Source organism: Typopeltis vanoorti, chromosome 25 (assembly GCF_054136105.1).
Source record: "Typopeltis vanoorti isolate ZY-2024b chromosome 25, IOZ_Tvanoo_1.0, whole genome shotgun sequence".
Lineage (NCBI taxonomy): Eukaryota > Metazoa > Arthropoda > Arachnida > Uropygi > Thelyphonidae > Typopeltis > Typopeltis vanoorti.
The window spans coordinates 35,662,111-35,684,937 of NC_143573.1; the positions used below are offsets into that span (position 1 = coordinate 35,662,111).

Here is a 22,827-nt window from a genome sequence, read left to right on the forward strand (position 1 = left end):
AGTCGGATTGCGTGAGTATGGAATCAGGGAGGAAGAGAAAGTTAGCGAACAGTAAGAAGGGGATAAAAAAAAAAAAAAAGAGAAATCATGCTTGTGTCACTGAATGTGACATCTCTCTCATATTATTAGAGAAATGTCAGATATTTCATATTATAAAATAACTCTCATATTGTTATTTTAATTATTATTATTATTATTCGGAAGGTAGAAAGTATTAGATCTGTTGGTGAACGTACTAGAACACTAAAAATTTATAAAAAGCACTAGATTTACTACGAAAGTACTAGATATAGTCACCCTGCGACGCACACCAAAAGATAACTTGTTGGTTACAACTAACATACCATCAATGTCTTAGCAACTTTGAACCCTATCGGAGAAATGTGAAACTAAGTCTGTTCGTCCTATACGCTTGCTTCATACTTGTTGGCGGGAACCAGAGAAACGCGCCCAGAAAATAACGCCACTTTTATCAACCAATGAGCAAAGAGATTATAATCACCGCCTACTTCAAGTCTAATGCCTACCTTTATTCCACAAAATGCGGTAAATACAACCAGACTTTTGAGTCAGGTGGAGGTAGAGAATTTTTTTGGAACTTGCGATCATATTAAAAGAAGAGAAAAGTAATTGCGAGTGTTACTTTTTTTTTTTTTTTTATGGAAACATATTTTTAGCTTAGTAGTCTTAATATAGTGAACCGGGAATAAACTACGCAATATATATCTCGTGTTCAAGGTCTTTTAAAACCGATCATAAGGTTGGTAATGCTGCTTTGTTGTGGAAGTTTGTGTTAGTGTTGAGTGCTTCTGGCTACGATAGTTGACATCTGAAGTAAAATGACTGCGAATGAATTTGTTTTATAGATACAAAAAAGCCAGTAACCGAAACCTTTTGATAGCTGCGCTTTATATCGAGAAGTGCAATCCTTTGTAGCAATATAAACTCCGGTTTGGCCAGCACTATAAAGTATATAAATAGAAATGATCTCATCTTATTAAAATTAAAATTTCTTCACTTTCGTACATAGCGTATATTTCGCTTATGTGTTCGTTTGTGGTGCATAATAGCTTAAAACACTCGCACGTGTTGCGTAAATCTAATATTGAGCCGAGATAGCAATTTTCTATAGTTATATGGTGAGTGTAATGGTCATATATTTAATAATTCTGTGTATTTAAAAGTAAATACGAAGCAAATAGTTTGGATATGGCTCCATTATTAGAACCTCATCCTGCTAAAGTGAACTTGTCATTTGCTGGTTGTGGATTTTTGGGAATTTATCATGTCGGAGTTGCCAGCTGTATCAAAGAATATGCACCTCACGTCCTAGTGAACAAGATTGCCGGTGCTTCTGCTGGTTCACTGGCAGCGTGCGCCTTAATAACTGGCGTACCACTAGGTAAGTTGCAGTTTTAGTTCAGTTATTCACTCACTTTTCTGAGAGAGAGATGCGATTAAAGTATTAATGAAATAAAAGCAATGTTTTTCCCTTATTATTTTTTTTTTATCCTTTTCCGTTTTCTACAGTGTGTTTTGTTTTATTCAAGGAGTGGGGAAAAACACTTTCTTTGTAATCCATGGTAGCAGACTGAAAAAAGAAGTTTTTTAAACTTAGTGTAAGTGGAGCAGTTGTATGCATTGCCTTGTCTAGCATTAGCGGGATTCTGTCACAATTAAAGTTCAATTTAATTGTGACAGACCGATTACAAAGTGAATTTGTAATCGGTCCCTTATAAGACATTTCCATGGAGACGGAGGACTCTGTAATACATGTCTCCACATTTTATCAGCTGCTGTGCGCTACATGACACTACATGATCCGTCGTCGGCAGCGACTGTCATCTCTGCCGGAAAAAAAATCATTCCAAATTGAACTTGGAATGATTTTTTTTTATTTATTTTTTTAGAGGCTTATCGTTCCAGTTGTGTTATTATCTATTTTTATTTCACTTTCTTTACCGTTTTTTTTTAAAAATATTTATTTATTTTCATTTTAATGTGAACATTTCATGCATCACCTGAGATAAGGTCTAATTTCATAACTAAGAGAATTTATATGTATATTTTTAAATTTACTTTTATCAACCAGTGTTATATTTGGACTTGTCTTCGTAAATACAGAATACCATGCTTTCCTAATTCATTTCTTTATAGTGTAGTTTAAGTTCGATTTTCGTCATGACGATAGGACCCCCCTCCCCCCAAGTTTAAGGTGAGTTAGCTGATCTCCTATAGAAATAGCAGGGTTTTTCACCCTGCATACAGACAAATCGACCATGAGAACACACACACAATTTACAGGCAAAAAATACTAGTGGCAGTGGTGGGAAGCAGATGGCATTTTGTGTCAAGCATGCCAGACGGAGAGCTGTAGATTAGTGCCCTCCCTCGATGAGTCCTTGGAGGTGTCACTTGATGAGTTATTAATCTGAATCTATTGTTATTTGTTTAATGATGAGATGTTAATGACATACCAGATAAATGACAACTTCATTGTACATTGTTGGCCGAGTGGATAGCGTGTCTGCTCTCCAGTTAAAAGGGTTCGGGTTCGAATCCTGCTGTTGGCATGAATGTTTGTGATTGTCTGTGGAAATACCCGGTAGAAGGCGTTGGTGTAGTTGCGGTCAGTTGGTGATTGAATGGTGGAGATGGAGTTTTAGAGCAGGTGCCGTCACTTGATGAGGCCTTTGACTCCCTGGAGGTGTCAAATAATAATAAATACTAGGCTATTTTGAGATACCGAATGGAGTCATGCAAAAGCTGGTCATCCTCAGCAGAGGATGCATTTGCATTTAATCAAACTTTATTATTTACATTTAGGCAGGGGCAGTAACAGAAAAATGTGCATGTTAATTGTGCTAATAAAAAATGTGCATGTTTTGAGTGGTGCATTAGAAGAACAAAGAGTAAAAGATTTTTGCTTTCATTGTTTCACAGTTCATTTAACTGCATGTGCAACTTTCCTGTTTATAGGTTTCTGTTATTAATGCTGCTCTCTGTGCTGGATTACTTTTGATGCCCAGTATTGAGACCTCTACCCTGTTTAAAGGCCTGAGGCAGTTATGTCTTTATCTTTAGGGCAGGAGAACCAGATTATCTAACCCTTAGCCCACAGTCAGTGGGTGAATTTGAATAAAAATATATAATAATAATAAACTGATGACTAGATTTTTACAAATACACCCTGAAACCAGAACATGTTGATATACTGTCTCTGTGCACGTCATATTTTCTGGTAGTAAATATATAATTCCACTCATCCACCATTCTGTTAAAACTGAAGCTATTAAATATGTGCATAGTAATCCCAATATTGCCTGAACAAAATGTCTACGAGCAGGATTTAAATCCTATCTAGGATGCATGGGGGATTTTTATAGGCTTTTTAACAGATCAATTCAGATGAATAAGAGGGTACATGTTGTAGTGGTTGTAGTATTTCATTTTGTAGAAAACTATTTCATAATAATAATAATAGCACTTGAGGTGAATGAGTTCATATCTGCAGTTAAAGTTGAATCACAGTTTAAGAATTCTGATAGATTCTGGTGATAGGTTTTTCTTTTGGAAATTCAGTTTTTTTTTTTTTTATTCTTGAAATATAAATAAACATGCAGTTAATGCAGCATACTTGTTTTGTGGTCTTAGTTGCCTTGGTCCTCAATTTAGATTATCTGCTTTCAGCAAAACTTATCCTGTAGAACAATCACTCACTTGTTAGCAGTGTCCTAACTGCTGCTGTGTGTTTCTCTGTGCAATTTTCAGCATTTTTGTAGTGTTACCAAAAAATGTAAAGATTACCATTTCTGATCTCCATCCCTTGCAAAAGTCTGCTTCCCTAAAATCAGCCTTCTGCAAGGGAGATTTGATCCTTCATAGGACTAGTCCCAGGACCTACAGGGAATATTATTATTATTATTATTATTATTTTGACACCTCCAGGGAGTCCAAAGACTCATCGAGGGAGAGTGTGCTGACAGCATCGAACGATTGGCCCCCTTCCAACTACTAACCGCGCTCAAACTTACTTAACTGAGCCATTAGTAGCAGAGGCTCTACCAATCGACCAACCTTTGCCGGCAAATATAAGTGCATAAGGTGTTAAGGAGCCGCAGTGTTAATAAAGCTAAGGTATATGAGATATATCACTACTTATTTTTAAGGATGTGCTAAAAATCTAGTGTTGTCCTGGTTGTTTAATGAGGCTTTTGCAATAGGGAAGGGATCCAGTTGAGTGGAAAGATAAGAAATTAGTGATACTACACAAAAGTGGTACTGCGACAGATATTTTCATTTATAAATCAGTTTGTATATTTTGCAGTTGTAAAGTACTGGAGAGATTGGTGAGGGATAGAATACAGCAGTGTTGTCAGGACCTGACAAGGTCCTGATCACTTGTTTGCTGACAATGCAAATCACAAGAGAGATATTATTATTATTATTATCACCCCAAGACCTCATGGAGTCAAACAACTCATCTGGGAGGTCCTTTTATCACACACAGCTCATCATACCATGTTTTAAACACATTCAAACTCTTTGCAGACACCACATTCTCAGGCAAGGCATTCCAATCATTCACAACTCTGCACGAAAAAACCTGCCTCTCACTCCCCTACTCACACCCTCTTTATACAGTTTCCAGGGATGACCTCTGGTTCTCCCCTGATTTCCCACTATTCTATGTAAAACTTCTCCAACATTGATCCTATAACAACCCCCTTACCAACTTGTAGCTCTCTATCATATCTCCCCTCTTCCTCCTGTTCACCAGACTCTGCATTTTACATCTTCTCAATCTTTCCTCATACTCGACATTCCAGAGGTCAGAAACTACCTTAGTCAGTCGCCTTTGGACCCTTTCCAACATCTCTTCATCCTTCTGAAAACCCAGTGACCAAATCTAGGCACAATAGTCCATATGTGGCCTAATGAAAGCCTTAAACAGATAAGAATCTCCTTACTTCTACAGTGTCCTCTGCATCATTCCCAGAAGTCTTTGTGTTGTCTTCACAATTTTGGCGATGTGTCCCCTAAATTTTAGATCCTTATCCACTATCACCCCCAGATCTCTTATTTCCTCTACTTCCAACAATACATTCTCACCAAGCATAAATTCTGTATCCCATCTTTATTTCCAAATTTTAAAACCTTACATTTTGCAACATTGAACTCACATCCCCATTTGCTTGCCCAATCACTCAATTTATTCAAGTCTTCTTGCAAGGCCACAACATCTTCACTACCCTTTATGGTTCGTCTCAACTTTGCATCATCTGCAAACAACTGAATATCTCCATCCAAATCTTCGTCAATATCATTAATATACAAGTTAATGACCCCAAAACAGACCCCTGAGGCACTCCACTAGTGACTTTCCTTTTCCTGGATATTGCACCCCCATACACAACTTATTGATACCTATCAGATAGCTAGTCTCCAATCCAATGCACTAATCTAATATCCAACCCCATCTGCTCTAGTTTGACTGTCAAATTATCTTGAGGTACTCTATCAAAAGCCTTTGCGAAATCCAAGTATATTACTGTGTATCCTTTTCCTCTGTCCAAGGAAGCAATCATTTTATTGTAATAAGTAAGTAGATTACTAAAACATGACCTCCCTTTAGCAAATCCATGCTGTCCATCAAAGATAATTACTATTATTATTACTATTATTATGGGCAACTCCAGGGAGTCATTAGACTCATCGAGGGAGGCCCCAAATCATATTCATCACAACTATTCGACATTCATACAGTATCTATCATACCTCGCCTTAAACTCATTCACTGTCACAGCATCCACCACAGACTCAGGGAGCGCATTCCACTCATTCACTACTCTAAAAGTAAAGAACCCAGCTCTAACACCTTTACTAACCACACTTTTGCCCAGTTTCCATGGATGTCCCCTAGTCCTCCCACAACCAGTCCTGTTTTCAAAAATATCTTCTGAATTAATTTTATAGAAACCCTTCAGTAATTTGAATGTCTCAATCATATCTCCCCTCCTCTGCCTATCAACCAATTTTTGCAACCCACAAATCCTCAACCTGTTCTCATACGGTTCATTCCACAGACCTGCTATCATCTTGGTCACTCGCCTCTGGATCCTCTCCACCTCCTCCCCATCAAGAAGAAACCTAGTTGACCAAATCTGAGCACAGTAGTCGAGATGGGGTCTTATCAAGGCTCGATACAGAGGAACAATAACCTGCTTGTCTCTGCTTGTCAACGTATTCTTCAGCAACCAAGTGATTTGATGAGCTGATTTGGCCACTTTTGCGATGTGTCCCCTAAATTTCAATTCCATATCCACCAACACTCCTAAATCTCGTGCCTCATCAATTTCCTGGAGCACGGTTCCACCAATGCAGTAAACTGCCTCCAATCTTTTCACCCCAAAATGCATAACCTTACATTTTGCCACATTAAATTGACATCCATTCTCTCTAGCCCAGACCTCCAATCTATCCAAATCATCCTGCAAAATTTTGACGTCATCTGCATTCACTATTGCCCTACCCAACTTCGCATCATCCGCAAACAAATGAACTGTTCCTCTCAGATCCTTTCCTATATCATTTATGAACAAATTAAACAGCAGTGGTCAAAGAACAGATCCTTGTGGCACACCACTAGTCACAGGCCGTCTTGTGGACTCTACTCCTGAGTAAACCACTCTCTGATATCTCTCCGTCAACCACCCTCCTATCCATCTCACCAACCCTATGTCCATTCCCATATGCTGCAATTTACTGATTAGAATTCCATGTGGTATCCTGTCAAAGGCCTTAGCAAGGTCCAGTAGAATCACTGTAAACCCATTACCCTTATCCAGTTCAGCCGTCACTGTGTTATAATACGTGAGCAAGTTACTGAGGCATGACCTACCCTTCACAAAACCATGCTGTCCCCCATACAGTATCCCATTTTCTTCTATCCAATCTTGTATTTTCCTCTTGACTATTTTCTCTAAGACCTTGATAATGATTCCTGTTATGCTGATTGACCGGTAATTTTCAACAGCAGCCTTGGAATCATCTTTGTGCAGTGGAACTATTTTCCCCTCTTTCCACCCCCTTGGGACTGACCCAGTCCTGAGGCTCAAATTAAACAAAATGGTCAAGGGCACTGACAATTCTTTGGCCGCTTCACGTACGACATGAGCTGGTATACCATCCAATCCCACAGATGTATTGACATTGAGGTTCTGTAATAGACTAGTTACCTCTACTTCATTCATCACAATTCCAGTATAAGCTGTTGGTTCTTCCATTTCTGCAAAGTCACCACCTGGATGATATACTCTTGCAAAGTGCTCGCTCAGTAATTCCACAACATCGACTGATTCGGTTACCTCCCTACCCTCAGCATTTTTTAAGATCATTCTACCATGAGCATTTTTCCTTTTACTTGCAACATATTGAAAAAACTGTTTGGGATTCTCTTTAGCCTGCATGGCCAATTTCCTTTCTTAATCTGCTTTTGCTTTTCTTACCATCCTTGTTACCATCCTGGCCTGAGCTTTATACTGTTCCTGCACCTGATGGTCACCCTTCTCCTTAAATTCCCTCCACAATTGTTTCTTTTTTTGCAGCTCAAGCTTAATAGTGTTATTCATCCATTTAACGCCTACTTGATTTATTATTCGGACTCTTGGTATACAGTCAACCATTGCCTCCTGCAAACAGTTCTTAACCACCTCCCATGCACTATCAACATCCAGCCCTTGCAGTTTTACATGCCATGGCATTGAGCCAAGCACACACCTAAGCTTGTCATACTTACCAGCCCGGTAATTCCACATGTACCCTGTCTTAATTGTAAATTCGACTCCTTTAGCCACCTCCCAAGTCATGACCTTATGGTCACTCTCACCAATTGGTGGCAACATGGTCATGTTCGTTACAGCTACATTCTCAGTTGCAATTACTAGGTCCAGCACTCTCTTCCACTGGTATTTTCCAATACATGTTGCCGTAGATAGTTGTCCCTTAATAACTGCATAAAATCCAATTCCTTCCTCCCATGTGTACTCTCCTCTTTCCAGTCAATGTTACCATAATTGAAATCACCCATAATAATTACCCTCCTTCCACTCATTTCTTCTATTTGCTTATGCATACTATCCCCACCATCCACTCCATCACCCGGTCTATAGCAGCACCCAATTGTATATTTTGCTCTGCTAGATTCTATCTCACACCAAACAGCCTCAAATGTGCTTTTTTCCCCATCCTGCAGTTCAACTGCTATACTCCTTGGCTGAAGCTCATCAGCTATCATCAATAACACTCCTCCCCCCTTTTTATTCACCCTGTACTCCTGAACACGCTATACCCATCGCATTCAATCCCACTAGCTTTATCATCTTCTGTCAGCCATGTTTCACTAATACCGACAACCTGTGGCCTGGAAGTGCCAACCATGGCCAAAAACTCTTCCTTCTTGTTCCTAATACTCCTGGCATTTGTGTGCATGAATCGCAGAAGCCCATTTGTCCCATCCCTACTTTGATGCCTTATACTAACTATCCCATTCTGATTTGTTGTCCGTCGTACTCGCCCGGGCATAATATACTCATTCATACACTTAACTGCCCCCCCTAAAGTCTGCATATCTACTCCCCCCTCTTAATAAATCTAGTTTCCCTGAGTCTGTACATCCACTTCCACATCATTCATCAACACTCTTTCAAGTCTCCGTACACCAACTCCATTCAAATGTAACCCATCCATCTTATATAAGTCCTTTCGCCCATCGAACTCATTCCACACATCCACAAATTCCACACCACTCTCCATGCATAACCCACATATAAAGTCATTGGCAATTATGGCCCTCCTTCTGAACACTTCGCTGTCATACCGCAGTAAGATACTCACCATCCCAACTCTCTCACTCTTCTCTTTTGCTGCCTCAAACAACTCCCTCACACCCTCTATCATTTCCATTTTGTCCTCTTTCAAATCATTCGTTCCTGCCACGATTATCATCACTTTCACCCTCTGTTTTTGCAGTCGAATAGATTCGCTGACGTCCTTTATGTTCGCACCCGGCTGGTACAACTTCGTTAAACTCTCAATTATTACACCTCTTAATAGCAAATCCCCATACAGCACTCGCTCCTTTATTTTATTGACGTTTACGAACATTCTATTATTTGCCGTCACAGACTTCCGGCGGTTATTTGTCGGTACGTTCAACACAAATTTTTCCATACGCTCCAGTTGTCTTTTGGCTCTGTGTATCGCGCCATTCAAACGGGCAATTTCGCTACTCGCATTTATCTCACTATTTTCATTATCGATCAAATTATCCATTCTTTCGGTGTTTCTACCTTCATTTACACTTTCAGCGACGCTCTCACACCTATCTGGCACTACCACACAATTCTCTAGCACACCGCCATTTTCTACATTCTGACTATCGTTAACGATATCAGTCTCGACACACGAAATACGCTTGAAGTCCTCATTCTCTTTACACTTTCTACACATATTAACTCCACTATCACTTTCTAACCAGACTCCCACCGCTCTTCGCAAGGCATACATCTCACAGACAGCACATTGCATAAATTCGTTTACATCAAAACTCTTAAACAAACATGGCGACCTGGCCGCCATTTTTTTCTTTATCGGTGCCATGTGTACACTATCTTTTCTTAAAAATAATAATTAAAATAACAGAAAACATGCAAAAATTGCACAGACACACCAAGAAACAAAAAGCAAACAATACTACTTAAAATTCTAGTAAAATATCTAATGTTAACACAAAATAATACTAATCTTTTCAGGAGCTCTCGACAAGCCGACGATCTAATCAGTGCGACACCAGCGAACCCCGGTTGATAACAATGGCAATAATACCATTGTTATCAACCCAACTCTAGATCCTAGTTCTCACAAGCTTCTCCAACAACTTAACCACAACACCTGACACACAGATAGGCCTATAGTTTGATGCTTGAGTTTGATCACCTCCTTTATGAAGGGGCACAATCTTGCCCTCCTTTTACTCCTTAGGAACTTGACCGAGTGCAAGACTCATATTAAAAAAATATGTCAAGCAGGCAACTCCCTGGCACATTCTTTCAGAATACATGGTGATATATTATCAAGTCCCACAGCCTTATTAACATCTAGTTTACTCAACTCCCAATACACCTCTTGCTCACCTCCAGTCAGTCTCTCCTCCCCATCATCAATTGCTCTCAATACCTCCATGAAGTCACTTTCACAAGATTGAAAGATCTTTATGAACTGTTCATTAAGTATCTCCACCACACATTCTGCATCTGCTGTCTTTATACCATTTTCTCCAATCATTGTCATCCTTCCATAATTATTCTTTCTTTTGCTGGCTACATATCGAAAGAATTCCTTAGGATTCTTTTTGGCTTCATTAGCCAACTGCTGTTCATACCTCAATTTAGCTACCCTCACTAACCAAGTCACTTGCTTGGGCTTTGTAGACCTCATGGAATTGGTTATTTCCACTTCTCTTATGCTGCCTCCACAATGTCCTTTTTCTCTGTATCGCATGCTTAATCTCTTTATTCATCCATCTCACACCCACCTTATTTAACCTTCTCACCCTTGGAATACATTTAGACATTGCATCTACTAAACAGTTTTTGAAAATCCCCCAAGCTGCATTGATCTCTTTTCCAGCTAACTCCTCATTCCACGCTACACTGCAAGCTGTCTCCTGAGCTCTTCATAATCATCCCCCTTGTAGTTCCACATATACCCTTTTCTCACATAGGTCCTCACACTGCTGGCAACCACCCAGGTAATCACCTCATGGTCACTCTCACCAATTGGTGGATGATTTGACACCTCATTTATAATTACATCCTCTGATGAGATGACCAAATCCAAGACCCTCAATCCTCATGTGCCCTCTGTTACATTCTGTCTGAGGTGGTTATCCCTGAAAAACTCAAGAAACTCATTTTCTTTACTTCCAGTTGCTATCTCATCATTCCAGTCTATATTGCCATAATTAAAATCACCCATGATGATCACCCTTTTCTTATTTACTTGGCTAATTTGATTGTACATTTCATTATCACCACCATTCACATTGCCTGGTCTATAACAACATCCCACCAAGTATTTGATTCCATTCACCTCTATCTCACACCATACTGCCTCTAAACCACTGGCACTATTTCCCTCTTGCATCTCTACTTTATATGGACATAACTCTTTCTCTATCATCAATAGCACTCTCCCTCCCTTTTTACCCCTTCTGTCCTCATGAAACACATCATACCCTTCCATCTCTATTCCTGTCAGGATGTCATCCTCTTCCAACCATGTCTCGCTTATTCCGACAATTTTTGGCTGAACAGATGCAATTAGTGCAACCATTTCATCTGCCTTGTTTTTTTTATACTTCTAGCATTTGTATACATACACAACAGCTCATTTCTGGATCTACAGCTAGTTCCACTGATACCACTCACTCGATGTGATCTCTCCATGCTCAACTGGGGCCATTTCCCTTTCTGCTTCTTCATTTTAAAACCCTTTTCAATTCCAACTGTTTTCCTCTTGATCCCTGGTCATCCCATTCCTTTCCTGCCTACACATGCTCACCTCCTCTTGTAGCATCTACCTTTCTCATATGATTGGAAGGTGTATACAATACATGACCACACACACACACACACACACACATGCTTTAGTGTGTAGTCTTGTATTGTATTGTATCTGTGGAACTGTGCTCTTGGTGGATAACCTTTGAGATTGAGAGGAGGAGGGAAATAATGATCAGAAGAGACCATGTTCAGATGACATGAGTGTTGTGAAGGGTATACAGTGCTTTGATGCCATCATAAGAACACTGATAAGTGGAGATAAAGAGATGGTTTTACCACTGTCCAAAATCTTATCAGATCACACATGGACTGTGGTGCTCATGTGGTTGCCTGGTTTCCAGATAAGAAAGTTCTGAAAAGGATCAAAAGATTAGTGACTAACACAGGATCAGGCAAAGTTGAGATAATATAATATGCATATAATTTATACATTTTATGTGTTTCTATTTAATTTATTAAAGTAAGTGGGATTGTAACTTTCCTCCTCATTCAACAGTTATTATTTTTTACATTTAAAATGCTTTAAAACAGTCTGTGTTCTACGTGCGAATGGAGCATGTTTTTTAGCCGACCTGGTTGGCTTAGTAGATAGCATATCCGCTCTGCAGCCAAAACACTGCGGGATCGAATCCTGTTGTGGGCATGGATGTTTGTGATTGTCTGTGGAAATGGCAGTGGTGGTCGGCGGTAGATGATGTTGGTGATTGAATGGTGGAGACAGAGTTGTAGATCCCTCCCTTGATGAGTCCTTTGACTCCCTGGAGGTGTCAAATAATAATAATAAATTGCAGAATTTTAGTATACAAAAAATTTAGACATTTAAAATTGATGTAGGGATTTTACAGGATTGAGAGTCGCCAGAGAATGTGGCAGGGAATTTGAGCTGTCCTAAAAAAAGTGCTTTTTTGATCAGCGAATAGTCTGTTTTTCTATGTTTTTGTAGTGCTATGTGTTTTTCTGAATATGAGTGTCCGTGAGTGGTTGTTTTAGAAGTTAGTTGTCGGCTCTATATCATGTATTTTGGTTACTGAGAAGACGAGGTCAGAATCGGAAGCATAACATGGAAGACAAAACGAAGAAACATTAGTTTTCATTATGAGTTTTATTTTATTTATCTTTAGTACACTTAAATGTTTTGTTTGCAATCATTTGTACTTTTACTTATCTAGTTATAATCCTTTATACATATTTAGTTGCAACGCTATTTTGAATAATGGCAGCAGTGGCAGTTACAATAGCAAATGGCGTATCAAAAATAATGAGAGTAGGGAGTATGAAAAGGTTGAATGATAGTGAAGTATTTGGAGATGGTCCGCACGGTTAGCCTATGCGCTTCGCAACCATGTGTCTGGGGAAGGAGTGTCCTAGGTTCGATTTCCATCGACAATGCGAGGAGCTTTAAGATCTTCCTCAGTCATAGCCAAGTTAGCCGGTCTTGGGCGTGGACAGCAGGGTTTTTTCCACCAGTTTATCTGGAGTTTTTCATCCTGCAAGCAGGCAAACCGGTCCAGTGAACACACATGAATTACAGTCAGGAATACTAACCAAGCCATAGGTCTGATTCGTCAGCTATGCTGGTTCCAGAGCCCAGATAAAATTTTTTTTTTGGCGGGGGAACTGAGATGGTGCCATACCTCCCCGTAAAGGGGACTTACGGACATGTATCATCATACGATTATTATTATTTGGAGATGGTCTGAGTTGGGAGGATGAATGGCAAACGAGAGTGGCTGACTTGCAGAGAAAGAGAGCTAGATGAGCTGAAAGAGCAGGTGGAATGTTTAGGGAATGAGATGAGAAGGGTGAAAGAAGAGATTAGGCAAATCAGAGTAGAGTGAGAGAGAGTTATGGGAATGAATAGGAACAGTAGAAGAGAGGGAATGAGAGAATAGGAACAGTAGAAGAGAGGGAATGAGAGAAGAGGAGAGAATGGAAACAGTAGGAGAGAGGAATGCAAGAGAGTACTGGAACCAAAGATAGTGTTGTCAGGAAGGCAGGTAAATAGGGGAACACAGAGAGAAAGTGTTAGAGGAGAGAGAGACTGATTGATGCATGTGAGCAATCGAGGAATAGGGTGGTGAGAGGTGTAATGTATGGGACTCAATGATCTGTGGTGTTCAAGATAGGATGCATTGGCAGTGTTTGCTTGGAGTAATGATAGAAAGTGTGGCTATGGCAATTAAGAGGGGTGGATGAGATGATTGTGATGGTAGGAACAAATGACTTTACACGTAATGTAAATTGAGTAGCGAGAGATATGAGATTCTTGCTTGAGGTTGTGTGAAAGAAGACACCAGTGGCAGCCGGTGAAAATTTTAAGTGGGGGTGTTGCATATACAAAAAAAAAACAACAACCTTATTTGTCACTAATCAGTAACGAATTTATTAATAAATAAATTTACATATTAAAAATATTTCATCCTCACCACAAACACCAATAATAAAAGTTTCTTATCAATAGCAATGACAAGCCCAAATGAATATCGGCATTAGATCGCAGTGCATTTGTTTCGTGTAACAATAATTGAAAAAAAAAAAATTATTTTCATATTTTCAACAGTGACACTCGTCATAATTCAGCCTTGAATGTATAATAAATAAATAAATAATTATATGTTATTTTAACAAAATAAAATAAGATTTACAAAAAATAGTTCACCACGAACACGCATCAATAATAAACATTTCATATCTTACAGAAATAATGCATAGAAGCATATGATACATTGCCTGTTGGGCAGTGTATCGTATGACGTAACGTGCAAGCGCAAACGAATATCGGCGTTAGATTGCAATTAGCGTTATATGAAACAAATGAAAAATATAATTCTTTTCATATGTTCAACAGTGGCACATGTCTTAATTCAGCCTTGTATCTATAATAAATAAATAATTATATTTTTTTTAACAAAATAAAATAAGATTTACAAAAAATAGTTCACCACGCACACGCACCAATAATGAACATTTCATATCTCACAGAAATAAGGCACATAAGCATACTAAAGATACACTGCCGTTTGAACAGTGTGGGAATGACATAACGTGCAATGACAAGCGCAAACGAATATCGCCGTTAGGTCGCAGTGCATTTGTTTTGTAATCTAAAGCGTTAATAGAACAATTTCAATTATTAACTATTAAATCAATGTCGAAATATAAGCTGTAACCTTTAACATGTTGTATTACATTTATATAATGTTGTAAGCATTGTTATTATTTATAAACACAAACAAAATTTCATTTTTTCCTTGGGGGTTCTGCAGTGTCACAGTGCTTAGCACCGGAAGACACAGAGAGGAAAGATAGTGTGTGTGTTGCCTAGGTATGATAGTGAAGAGCTGAGCAGAAAAGCAGTAATATTGAATAACATAATAACTAGAATGTGTCAGAAGAGAGGATTGGAATATGTGGATGCTTGGAGGGTGTTTGAGGACAGAGAAGAATTGTATGCGAGAGACCGTTTGCATTTGAATGAGGATGGACATAGGCATCTGGAGAGATTGCTATTCTGAACGAGTCGGTGTGTCCCAAGGTGGATGGTAACAGGGGTGGCCTCTTGTGGGAATGGGTACTTGCGAAAAGGGGGACGACATCAGGTAAAGCTGAGCCCAGTAGAGTCTAGAGGAGATAATGCTGGGTATAGAAACAATGGCATTTTTATGCTTTAACCAATGCCACGAGTATCCAGAATAAAGGAGAGGAATTGATGGCACTGAAAGCATCACTGAGACGTGGTTGACAGAAGAGGATTTAATAACAGGAATAGAAGTAGCAGAGTACAGCATTTTTTGGCAGAATAGAAAGGGAAAGCATGGTGATGGAGTACTGCTTACGATAAGTGATGACTTATATCCTCTAAGAGTGGAGGCTTTGGAAGGCAGTGACACTAATGATTTTGAAAGCATATGGTGTGAGGTAGAGGTGGGCAGAGTAGGATATTTAGTGGGGTGTTGCTACAGACCAAGGAGCACAGAGGGTGGGGACCAGGAGATGTTTAGACAGTTGAGCTTGGAAAGTGCCAGAAGAATGATTGTTATGGGTGATTTTAACTACAGCAGTATAAATTGGGGAGAGGAAGATGCATGCAGCAATAAGGGAATGGAATTTCTAGAATTCATGAGGGACAAATGTCTTAGGCAACATGTAATAGAGGGAACAATAGTTTTGGATTTCGTCATAGCATCAGAAGAGTTGATAATAACTGAAATGACATCTCTCCCACCATTTGGAGAGATGTCATCAATTACACTGGGGAGTTCTTTCACTTGGTTGAACAGCATGAAGGAGTGATGACAAGAGGCCATCCCTGGAAGTTACAAAAGGAAACTGTGAGCAAGAGGGTGAGGAGTAGTTTCTTTGCATGGAGGGTGGTTGAGCCATGGGATGCATTGCCTGATAGAGTGGTGAGAGCGAGAACAGCTGTGTTTAAAGAGTGGTATGATAGACTTTGTGTTTCCGAGGAGGGATCTCCCATGATGAGTCTTGATGGACTTTGTGTTTCCTAAGAAGGACCTCCCGCTGAGGTCCTTCCTAAGAAGGACCTCAGGTCCCCATGGAGTCTTTTGACTCCATGGAGACCATAATAATAATAATGCATTCCACTAACTTGCCACTCTTTGTGGCAAGTGAGTAAAAATGCATTGTGGGAGTGTGAATGAGTTTAAGATATAGCATGATAAATATGCTGCTAATGAAGTAAGTTATTCTGCAGTGAAATTTATTCTCTATAGGGGTTATATATTATATAATAATAATATAATATAAATATAATAATATAATATTATATATATATATAGTAGTATCCATATTCTGTTTTTAATCAGTTTCTCAATATCTTTGCCACAAATGTATTATCATGCTTTTTTATAATTAGAAACAACATTTTAGCCTTACTTATGTGTATTGCCATTATTTTTTCTTCATTGTATTCCTTTGGAACCATTAGTAAACTCACTAAACCAGGTGAAGGACACAAATGATACTTTAGCAAGTTAAGGAATTTTTTTTTTTTTTCACAGACTGTTCAAAACAAATGTCTAGCATCCACAAGGTCAGAATGATCTACGAGATGTAGCTCTTAAATAACTAATAAATAAATAATTAAATAATGAGACTGGTTGCAAAAATGTGGTTTATTATTACAATTGTACAACTTAATTGTTATCCCCTTCAACATACTCCCTTCCTCTATCTATACACCATTGCATACGAATTTTCTATTGTTGGAAGCAGTGCTACAAGTCAGGTGTTATCTGAATTCAGTAGTGCTGCTGGTTTCTCCTTTATCTCATCCACTCACTGACAATGGGTGCTCTTCAATGCGAATTTCAACTTTGGAAAAAAGGTAAAAGTCGCATGGAACTAAGTCCGGCGAGTAAGTTGGATGGTCCAACATTGGGATCTTCTTATCAGCCAGATACTGCTTTACAGTGCACTGTGGGCTGGAGCATTGTCGTGATAGAGAATCCAAGCATTGTTCTTCCAGAGATTGGGGTCTCTTTTTCCTCACTCGTTCTTTCAGCTTGGCCAGAACCTCAAGGTAATAATGTTGATTAACTGTCTGACCCTCTGGTACCCATTCAACCATTACCACGTCATTGATATTTAAAAAAATTGATCAGAATTGCTTTCAGTTTTGACTAGCTCATTCTTGCTTTTCTTGTTCTCAGTGATGTGGGAGTTTTCCTGTGCATCGCCAAAAAAATAATAAAGTCTTCTGTCAAATACTAAATTTAAATGTTTAGTTTAAGCAATAAATTTCATAATCATCCATCAATTACTATGAAGACTGTAAAGTAAGCAGACAGCTACTGTTGCAGATATCGCCTCAAAACAATATATTGTACACCCACACTTCGTAGAGCCGACCTTGGCATTATGCCAAGAATAGCAATTCATGCTGAAGGGGAGAAAAAAATAAAGGATGTACGAATTGGTCACTAACATTCAAAATCACATGCTTTATACGTAAATTTTCCAACTGTTGTACACGCAAAATAGTTACCACTTTAAAAACTAGAATTTTCATAAAAGAAAAGCAAATTTTCCGATGTATAATAATAAACAATCATCCCACGAAACGCATTGATTACCCTAATATCAGAATGGATTCTCCTTCTTTTGACATGCACAGAAGTGTCGACAGGTCTCGCATCACTGGGCATACAGTAATTATATTTACAAGAAATCTATTTTATAGAAAATGTCAGACATGCAGCTTTTTCAAGAAAATTTTGAGGAGTAAATAGACAAATGCTGTCAAAACTGAAGGACTTAATTGTGGATTAAAGATTAATTTTGGGTGAAATTCCTTGAAGAAGCTGTGTGCTTTGATCAACAAATTGTTCTGATTATATTGATCCTCTGTTGATCCCATCCGCACCCAGAAAAAAAAAATTAAGGAAGGGGTGCTGATGATTTATTATTACTTCCTGAAACTTACAATGTTCAGAATACCTCAGAACGTTTCAAAAATCCAAGTATAGAACTGTATATGCATTTCTCTTCAGCAAATTTGTCATGCTTCAGCAATCTAATTATGTGTTACTACAAAGTGACAAATTCACTGGATAATTTAAATGCATATAAAGTTCTATACTTTGATAAAATGCCATATGACAAGCTGGTGGTTGAACTGAAACAGATTAGGATTGGATAATAGACTAGTGATTTGGATAGCTGATTAACTTTAATATAGATATCAGTAGGTTATATATGGAGAAGTGGCATTTCAAAAATGGAAGGTCACTAGTGGAGTGCCACAGTGATCTATTTTGGGAACTTTATTAACTTGTACATTAATAACATTGTGACTGACTTAACTGGAAATATGCAGCTGTTTGCCAATGATGCAAAGTTGGGAAGAGTTATGAGAGGTACAGCAAACGTTGTGGCCTTTCAGGAGGATTACAATAGATTATGGGAGTGGAGCTGCTTAATGTTGCAAAGTCTTGAAATATGATACACAAGGTTAAGATGTAGAGTATACAATTAATGGGGGAATTTTGAAGGAGGTGGAATAGATGAGAGATTTGAAAGTGACAGTGAACAGAGTTGAAGTTTAGGGGTCACATTACTAAAATTGTAAGAACATCAATGATTATGGCAACAATGAGGGGGACTGTGCTAACTTAAACTGACATTGCCATGTAGAAGCAAAGGTTATGGGTCCCTTGTACAAGGCTTTGTTCAGGCTGTATATGGACTGCTGGGTGCAGATTTGGTCACATGGTTTTCAAGGGGGATAAAGATGTATTGGAGAGGGTCCAGAGAAGGTTCACTAAGTGTCAGGTCTGTGGAATGTTAGATACAAAGAGAGATTTAGGGAATGCAGCTACAGAGTAATTGCAGAGTGAATACAAGAAGAGGGGATATGATTAAGATGTAAAAGTTTGTGAGGGATTATTACCAGATTAATCTGGAGGAAATTTTTCATAGAATAGCATGAGACAAGGGTGGAACAAGAGGCCATCCCCAGAAGCTGTTTAAAGAGGGTGTGAGCAGATGAGTGAAAAGAAGATTCTCAACATGAGAGAATGACTGGTAAGTGGAATGCAGAAACTGTGAATGGGCTTAAGTCACAGTTTGATTTTTTTGCACAAGTGAGAGTCCTTTGACTCTGTGGAGTCATAGAATCAATGTTGGTCATCTGAATGTTAATAATACTAATAATAATGAATCATTCCACTTGGGAACGACAAGGAAGATGATTGAGGCACTTGTTATGGAAGATCTTCAATATTTGAACATTACACGATTTGTAGGCATAGGTTTCTGTAGTTTAGTAGTTCAAAAGAGAGATTCCGGTATTGTGACCACATGTTTATTAAGATAAATAAAAATAAACAAACCCTAGGAAAGGTAATTTATGTATAATAGGAAGTAACATGGTGAAACTGAGAACCTAGAATATTCAAACACTGATGGAAATCCTGAAGAGATAATGTTCTTTCATTACACATAGCAAACAGTAGAGAGAAACTGGCAATTCAACTGCTAAGGCAGGAAGATCATAAAATGGTGGTGCAGTATGTAGGTCTTTCTCTCTATGCCCGACCTGATCAAATGTCAAGAGCAACCACACAAGTTTCTCCATGGCGTGTTCCCAAAAGTAAGTAATGCTAACTAGGAAATCTGTGATTTGAGTGATGAAACTCATACTGGTAGTCACTGATTAATTGACAGACTTTCAGTTTGCAAAGAAGCTGTTATTGACCACCATTATTTTCAAGAAAACAGGTGACAGCAATTGTTTGATGGTTGACATATCTGTTTTTGGGAATTAGTTGAATATATGCTTTCTTCCATCAGATAGATATTAAATAAATGATAGTTTAGTTTATAAAGGTGATATAGGGCAAGTGTTAATTTTGTAGCATAACATTTTGGCATATTGGGATTCTTCTGGTGTAAGCCATTTGGGATTCTTCTGTTGTTTTAGTTCTAGTAAATGACTGAAAGGAAAATGCAATGGTCTGGTCTTTGATTTCTGCAAGAGTTGTAAAAGAATGATACCAGGAGCTTAATCTTTTGGCAAAGTGTGAAGAGTTTTTTTGAGCCACTTGTTTAATTTTTTTTTCTTGGACTCTGGTAGTGGTTGGGAATTTTAAGTCAAATGGGAGATGGCATTCATTGCAGCATAAATTATTTTTCTTCAGTGAGAGCAGAAGCTATAATCAAAGGAGAGAAGACTGGGAGTGTCTTGGAGAAGGACATTTTAAAAAAATGAGAGAGAGAGAAAATTGAGGAATTTATGATCTAGAACAGGAGTGGGGAACCCCTCACCTGTGGGCAGAATTTCGCCTGCAAGTCTATTTCAATTCTCCCCTTTGCTGATGTACTCGTATGTACATCAGCACACTACATACACTATATATAAGAGTTAAAAATTTCCAGTCGCCCGTGGAGGTTTTTAAATTAGCAATTTTTGCCCTTGATACTAAAAAGGTTCCCTACCCCTGATCTAGAAGATAAAAAGTCAATGGTGCTGGGAAGGTGATTACCTGATATTCTTGTAGTTAGGCAGATAGTCTATTTAGGTTATTGATAACAGCAATCATCTTGGTGTTTGTTCTAGCTTCATCAGTAAATTGAAGAAAGGAAGTGTTTCAGTTGTAAACATTGAATCCTTCAGCTTATAGCATGTTGGCATCACCCTTCTAAGAATTCATAAGAGTGTATGAATTAAAGAACATTTATATACCTGAATTTGTCATTTTTATAACACACAGCTGCAACTTTTCATTAACTTTCAGATAATTTTTAAACTTCTCAGTTTAAAATGTATGTGGAGAGAGTTTTCCTTGTTATGTAATGAAAAGATTACCCCATTACCTTACATTAGTGTTATGACTTGAAATTTCATTTATAAATATATAGAGATAGCTCTTCATTAACCCTGGAGAACTTTGAAATTCTGTAGTTTAAAAAAAAGTGCGGGAGAGTTCATTGTTATTATATAATGAAGTGATAACCTCAAGTTTTGCCATGCTTTGCAATAGGATATAGTGAGTAACTCCTCTAGAGAATTGCAAAACTGGTTAAAAAGTTTATATATTAGGATCCAGAAACAATGTACAGTCAGATTTCTTTTTATGCAGTTCCACAGAAAATCGCATATAAAAAATCGCACAAAAAGACCTAACTTAACTTTGAAAAATTAGGGATGCGTTCCATACTTTTCTAAAATTGCATAAAACCGAAGTAATGAATTAAAATAAACCTAAAATCGCATAAAAAGTTTATAAAAATTCAGGAAAATAAGAATGCCTAAGTTTGTTTTAAAGCTTTATTCATTTGATTTTATTGAAAAGTAATTTTTTTTTTTACATCTTGTCATCAGAATTATTGTCGCTATTAGACCATATTTGGCAACGTTTGCGAAATCACTTTCATCACCAAAAGAGATAGTCAGCGCATCAGATCTGTATGGTAAAGGCAATGGTTCTTTACCAAAAGAATTAGCTTCACCCTCGTTCTGTGCTGATTTTTTTCTTCTGAGAATGTAATCAGTGATTAAACTTTGTGATGATGATTTTACTAATTTTTTATACCGCTCGCGATGTCCAGACATACAGTTCTTCAGCTCACATTGGAATTTAAAGGCTCATTCAGAATTTGTGTCATTAACAAGAAAATGATTTTTCCAATTTATTGCACAGTTCAAGACCTTCTCGAATTATTATTATTATTATTATTCAGGCCTCCATGGAGTCAAAAGATTTATTGTGGGAGGTCCTTCTTAAGAAACAGTCTATCAAGGGGAGGTCCCCCCCCTAAGAAACACAAAGTCTATCATACCACTCCTTGAACTCATTGACCGTTCTCGCTCTCACCATTCCATCAGGCAATGCATTCCATGGTTCAACCACCCTCCATGCAAAGAAACCACTCCTCACCCTCTTGCTCACAGTTTCCTTTCGTAACTTCCAGGGATGGCCTCTCATCATCACTCCTTCCCGCTGTTCAACCAAGCGAAAGAACTCCCAAGTGTCAACCCTGTAATCACCTCTCAAAGGTTTAAAAGTCTCAATCATATCACCGCTCCTTCTTCTATCCACCACTCTGCAGTCCACATTCCCTCACCAATCCTCATAACTATCATTGTACAGTCCTGAAACCATCTTTGTTATCCGCCTTTGTACCCTTTCCACAGTTAATTTCTCACCTTCAAATCCTGGGGACCAAATCTGAGAATAGTAGTCCAAGTGTAGTCTGATCAGGGTCTTATACAATGGAATAATAACTGTTTTATCTCTGCAGATCAGTGTCCTTCTCATTACTGCAGCAATCCTCTGTGTTACCTTCACCACCTTTGCAATATGTCCCCTGAATTTCAGGTTTCTATCAATCATCAACCCCAGATCTCTTGTCTCCCCTACTTCCTCCAGTATAACTCCTCCCATATAGTATGCAGTGTCCCATCGATGTTTCCCAAAACTCAGGACCTTACATTCTGCTGCATTAAACTGACATCTCCATTCATTTGCCCATCTATCTAGCTTATTCAAATCCTCTTGCAGGGCTGCCGCACCTGCACTATTACTAATAATCCTTCCCAGCTTCGCATCATCTGCAAACAACTGAATATCCCCTTGCAATCCACTGACAATGTCATTGATATAAAGGTTAAACAATATAGGTCCCAGTACTGGTCCCTATGGGACCCCACTTGTAACCCTCTGCTTCCTTGACACTGTCC

The 22,827-nt window shown here is 38.4% G+C and overlaps 1 protein-coding gene across 2 annotated transcripts in view; it reads left to right on the forward strand.

Annotated features, from left to right (window-relative positions):
• The first annotated feature begins 594 nt into the window (after window positions 1–594).
• Window positions 595–22,827, forward strand: part of LOC150092662 (patatin-like phospholipase domain-containing protein 2) — a 93,626-nt gene continuing 71,393 nt past the window's right edge. For both annotated transcript variants that reach the window (XM_090414563.1, XM_090414564.1), the window contains exon 1: window positions 595–1,402. In XM_090414563.1, coding sequence (XP_090270689.1) covers window positions 1,210–1,402 — 193 coding nt within the window. In that variant the 5' untranslated portion in view covers window positions 595–1,209. The remainder of the gene's footprint in view (window positions 1,403–22,827) is intronic.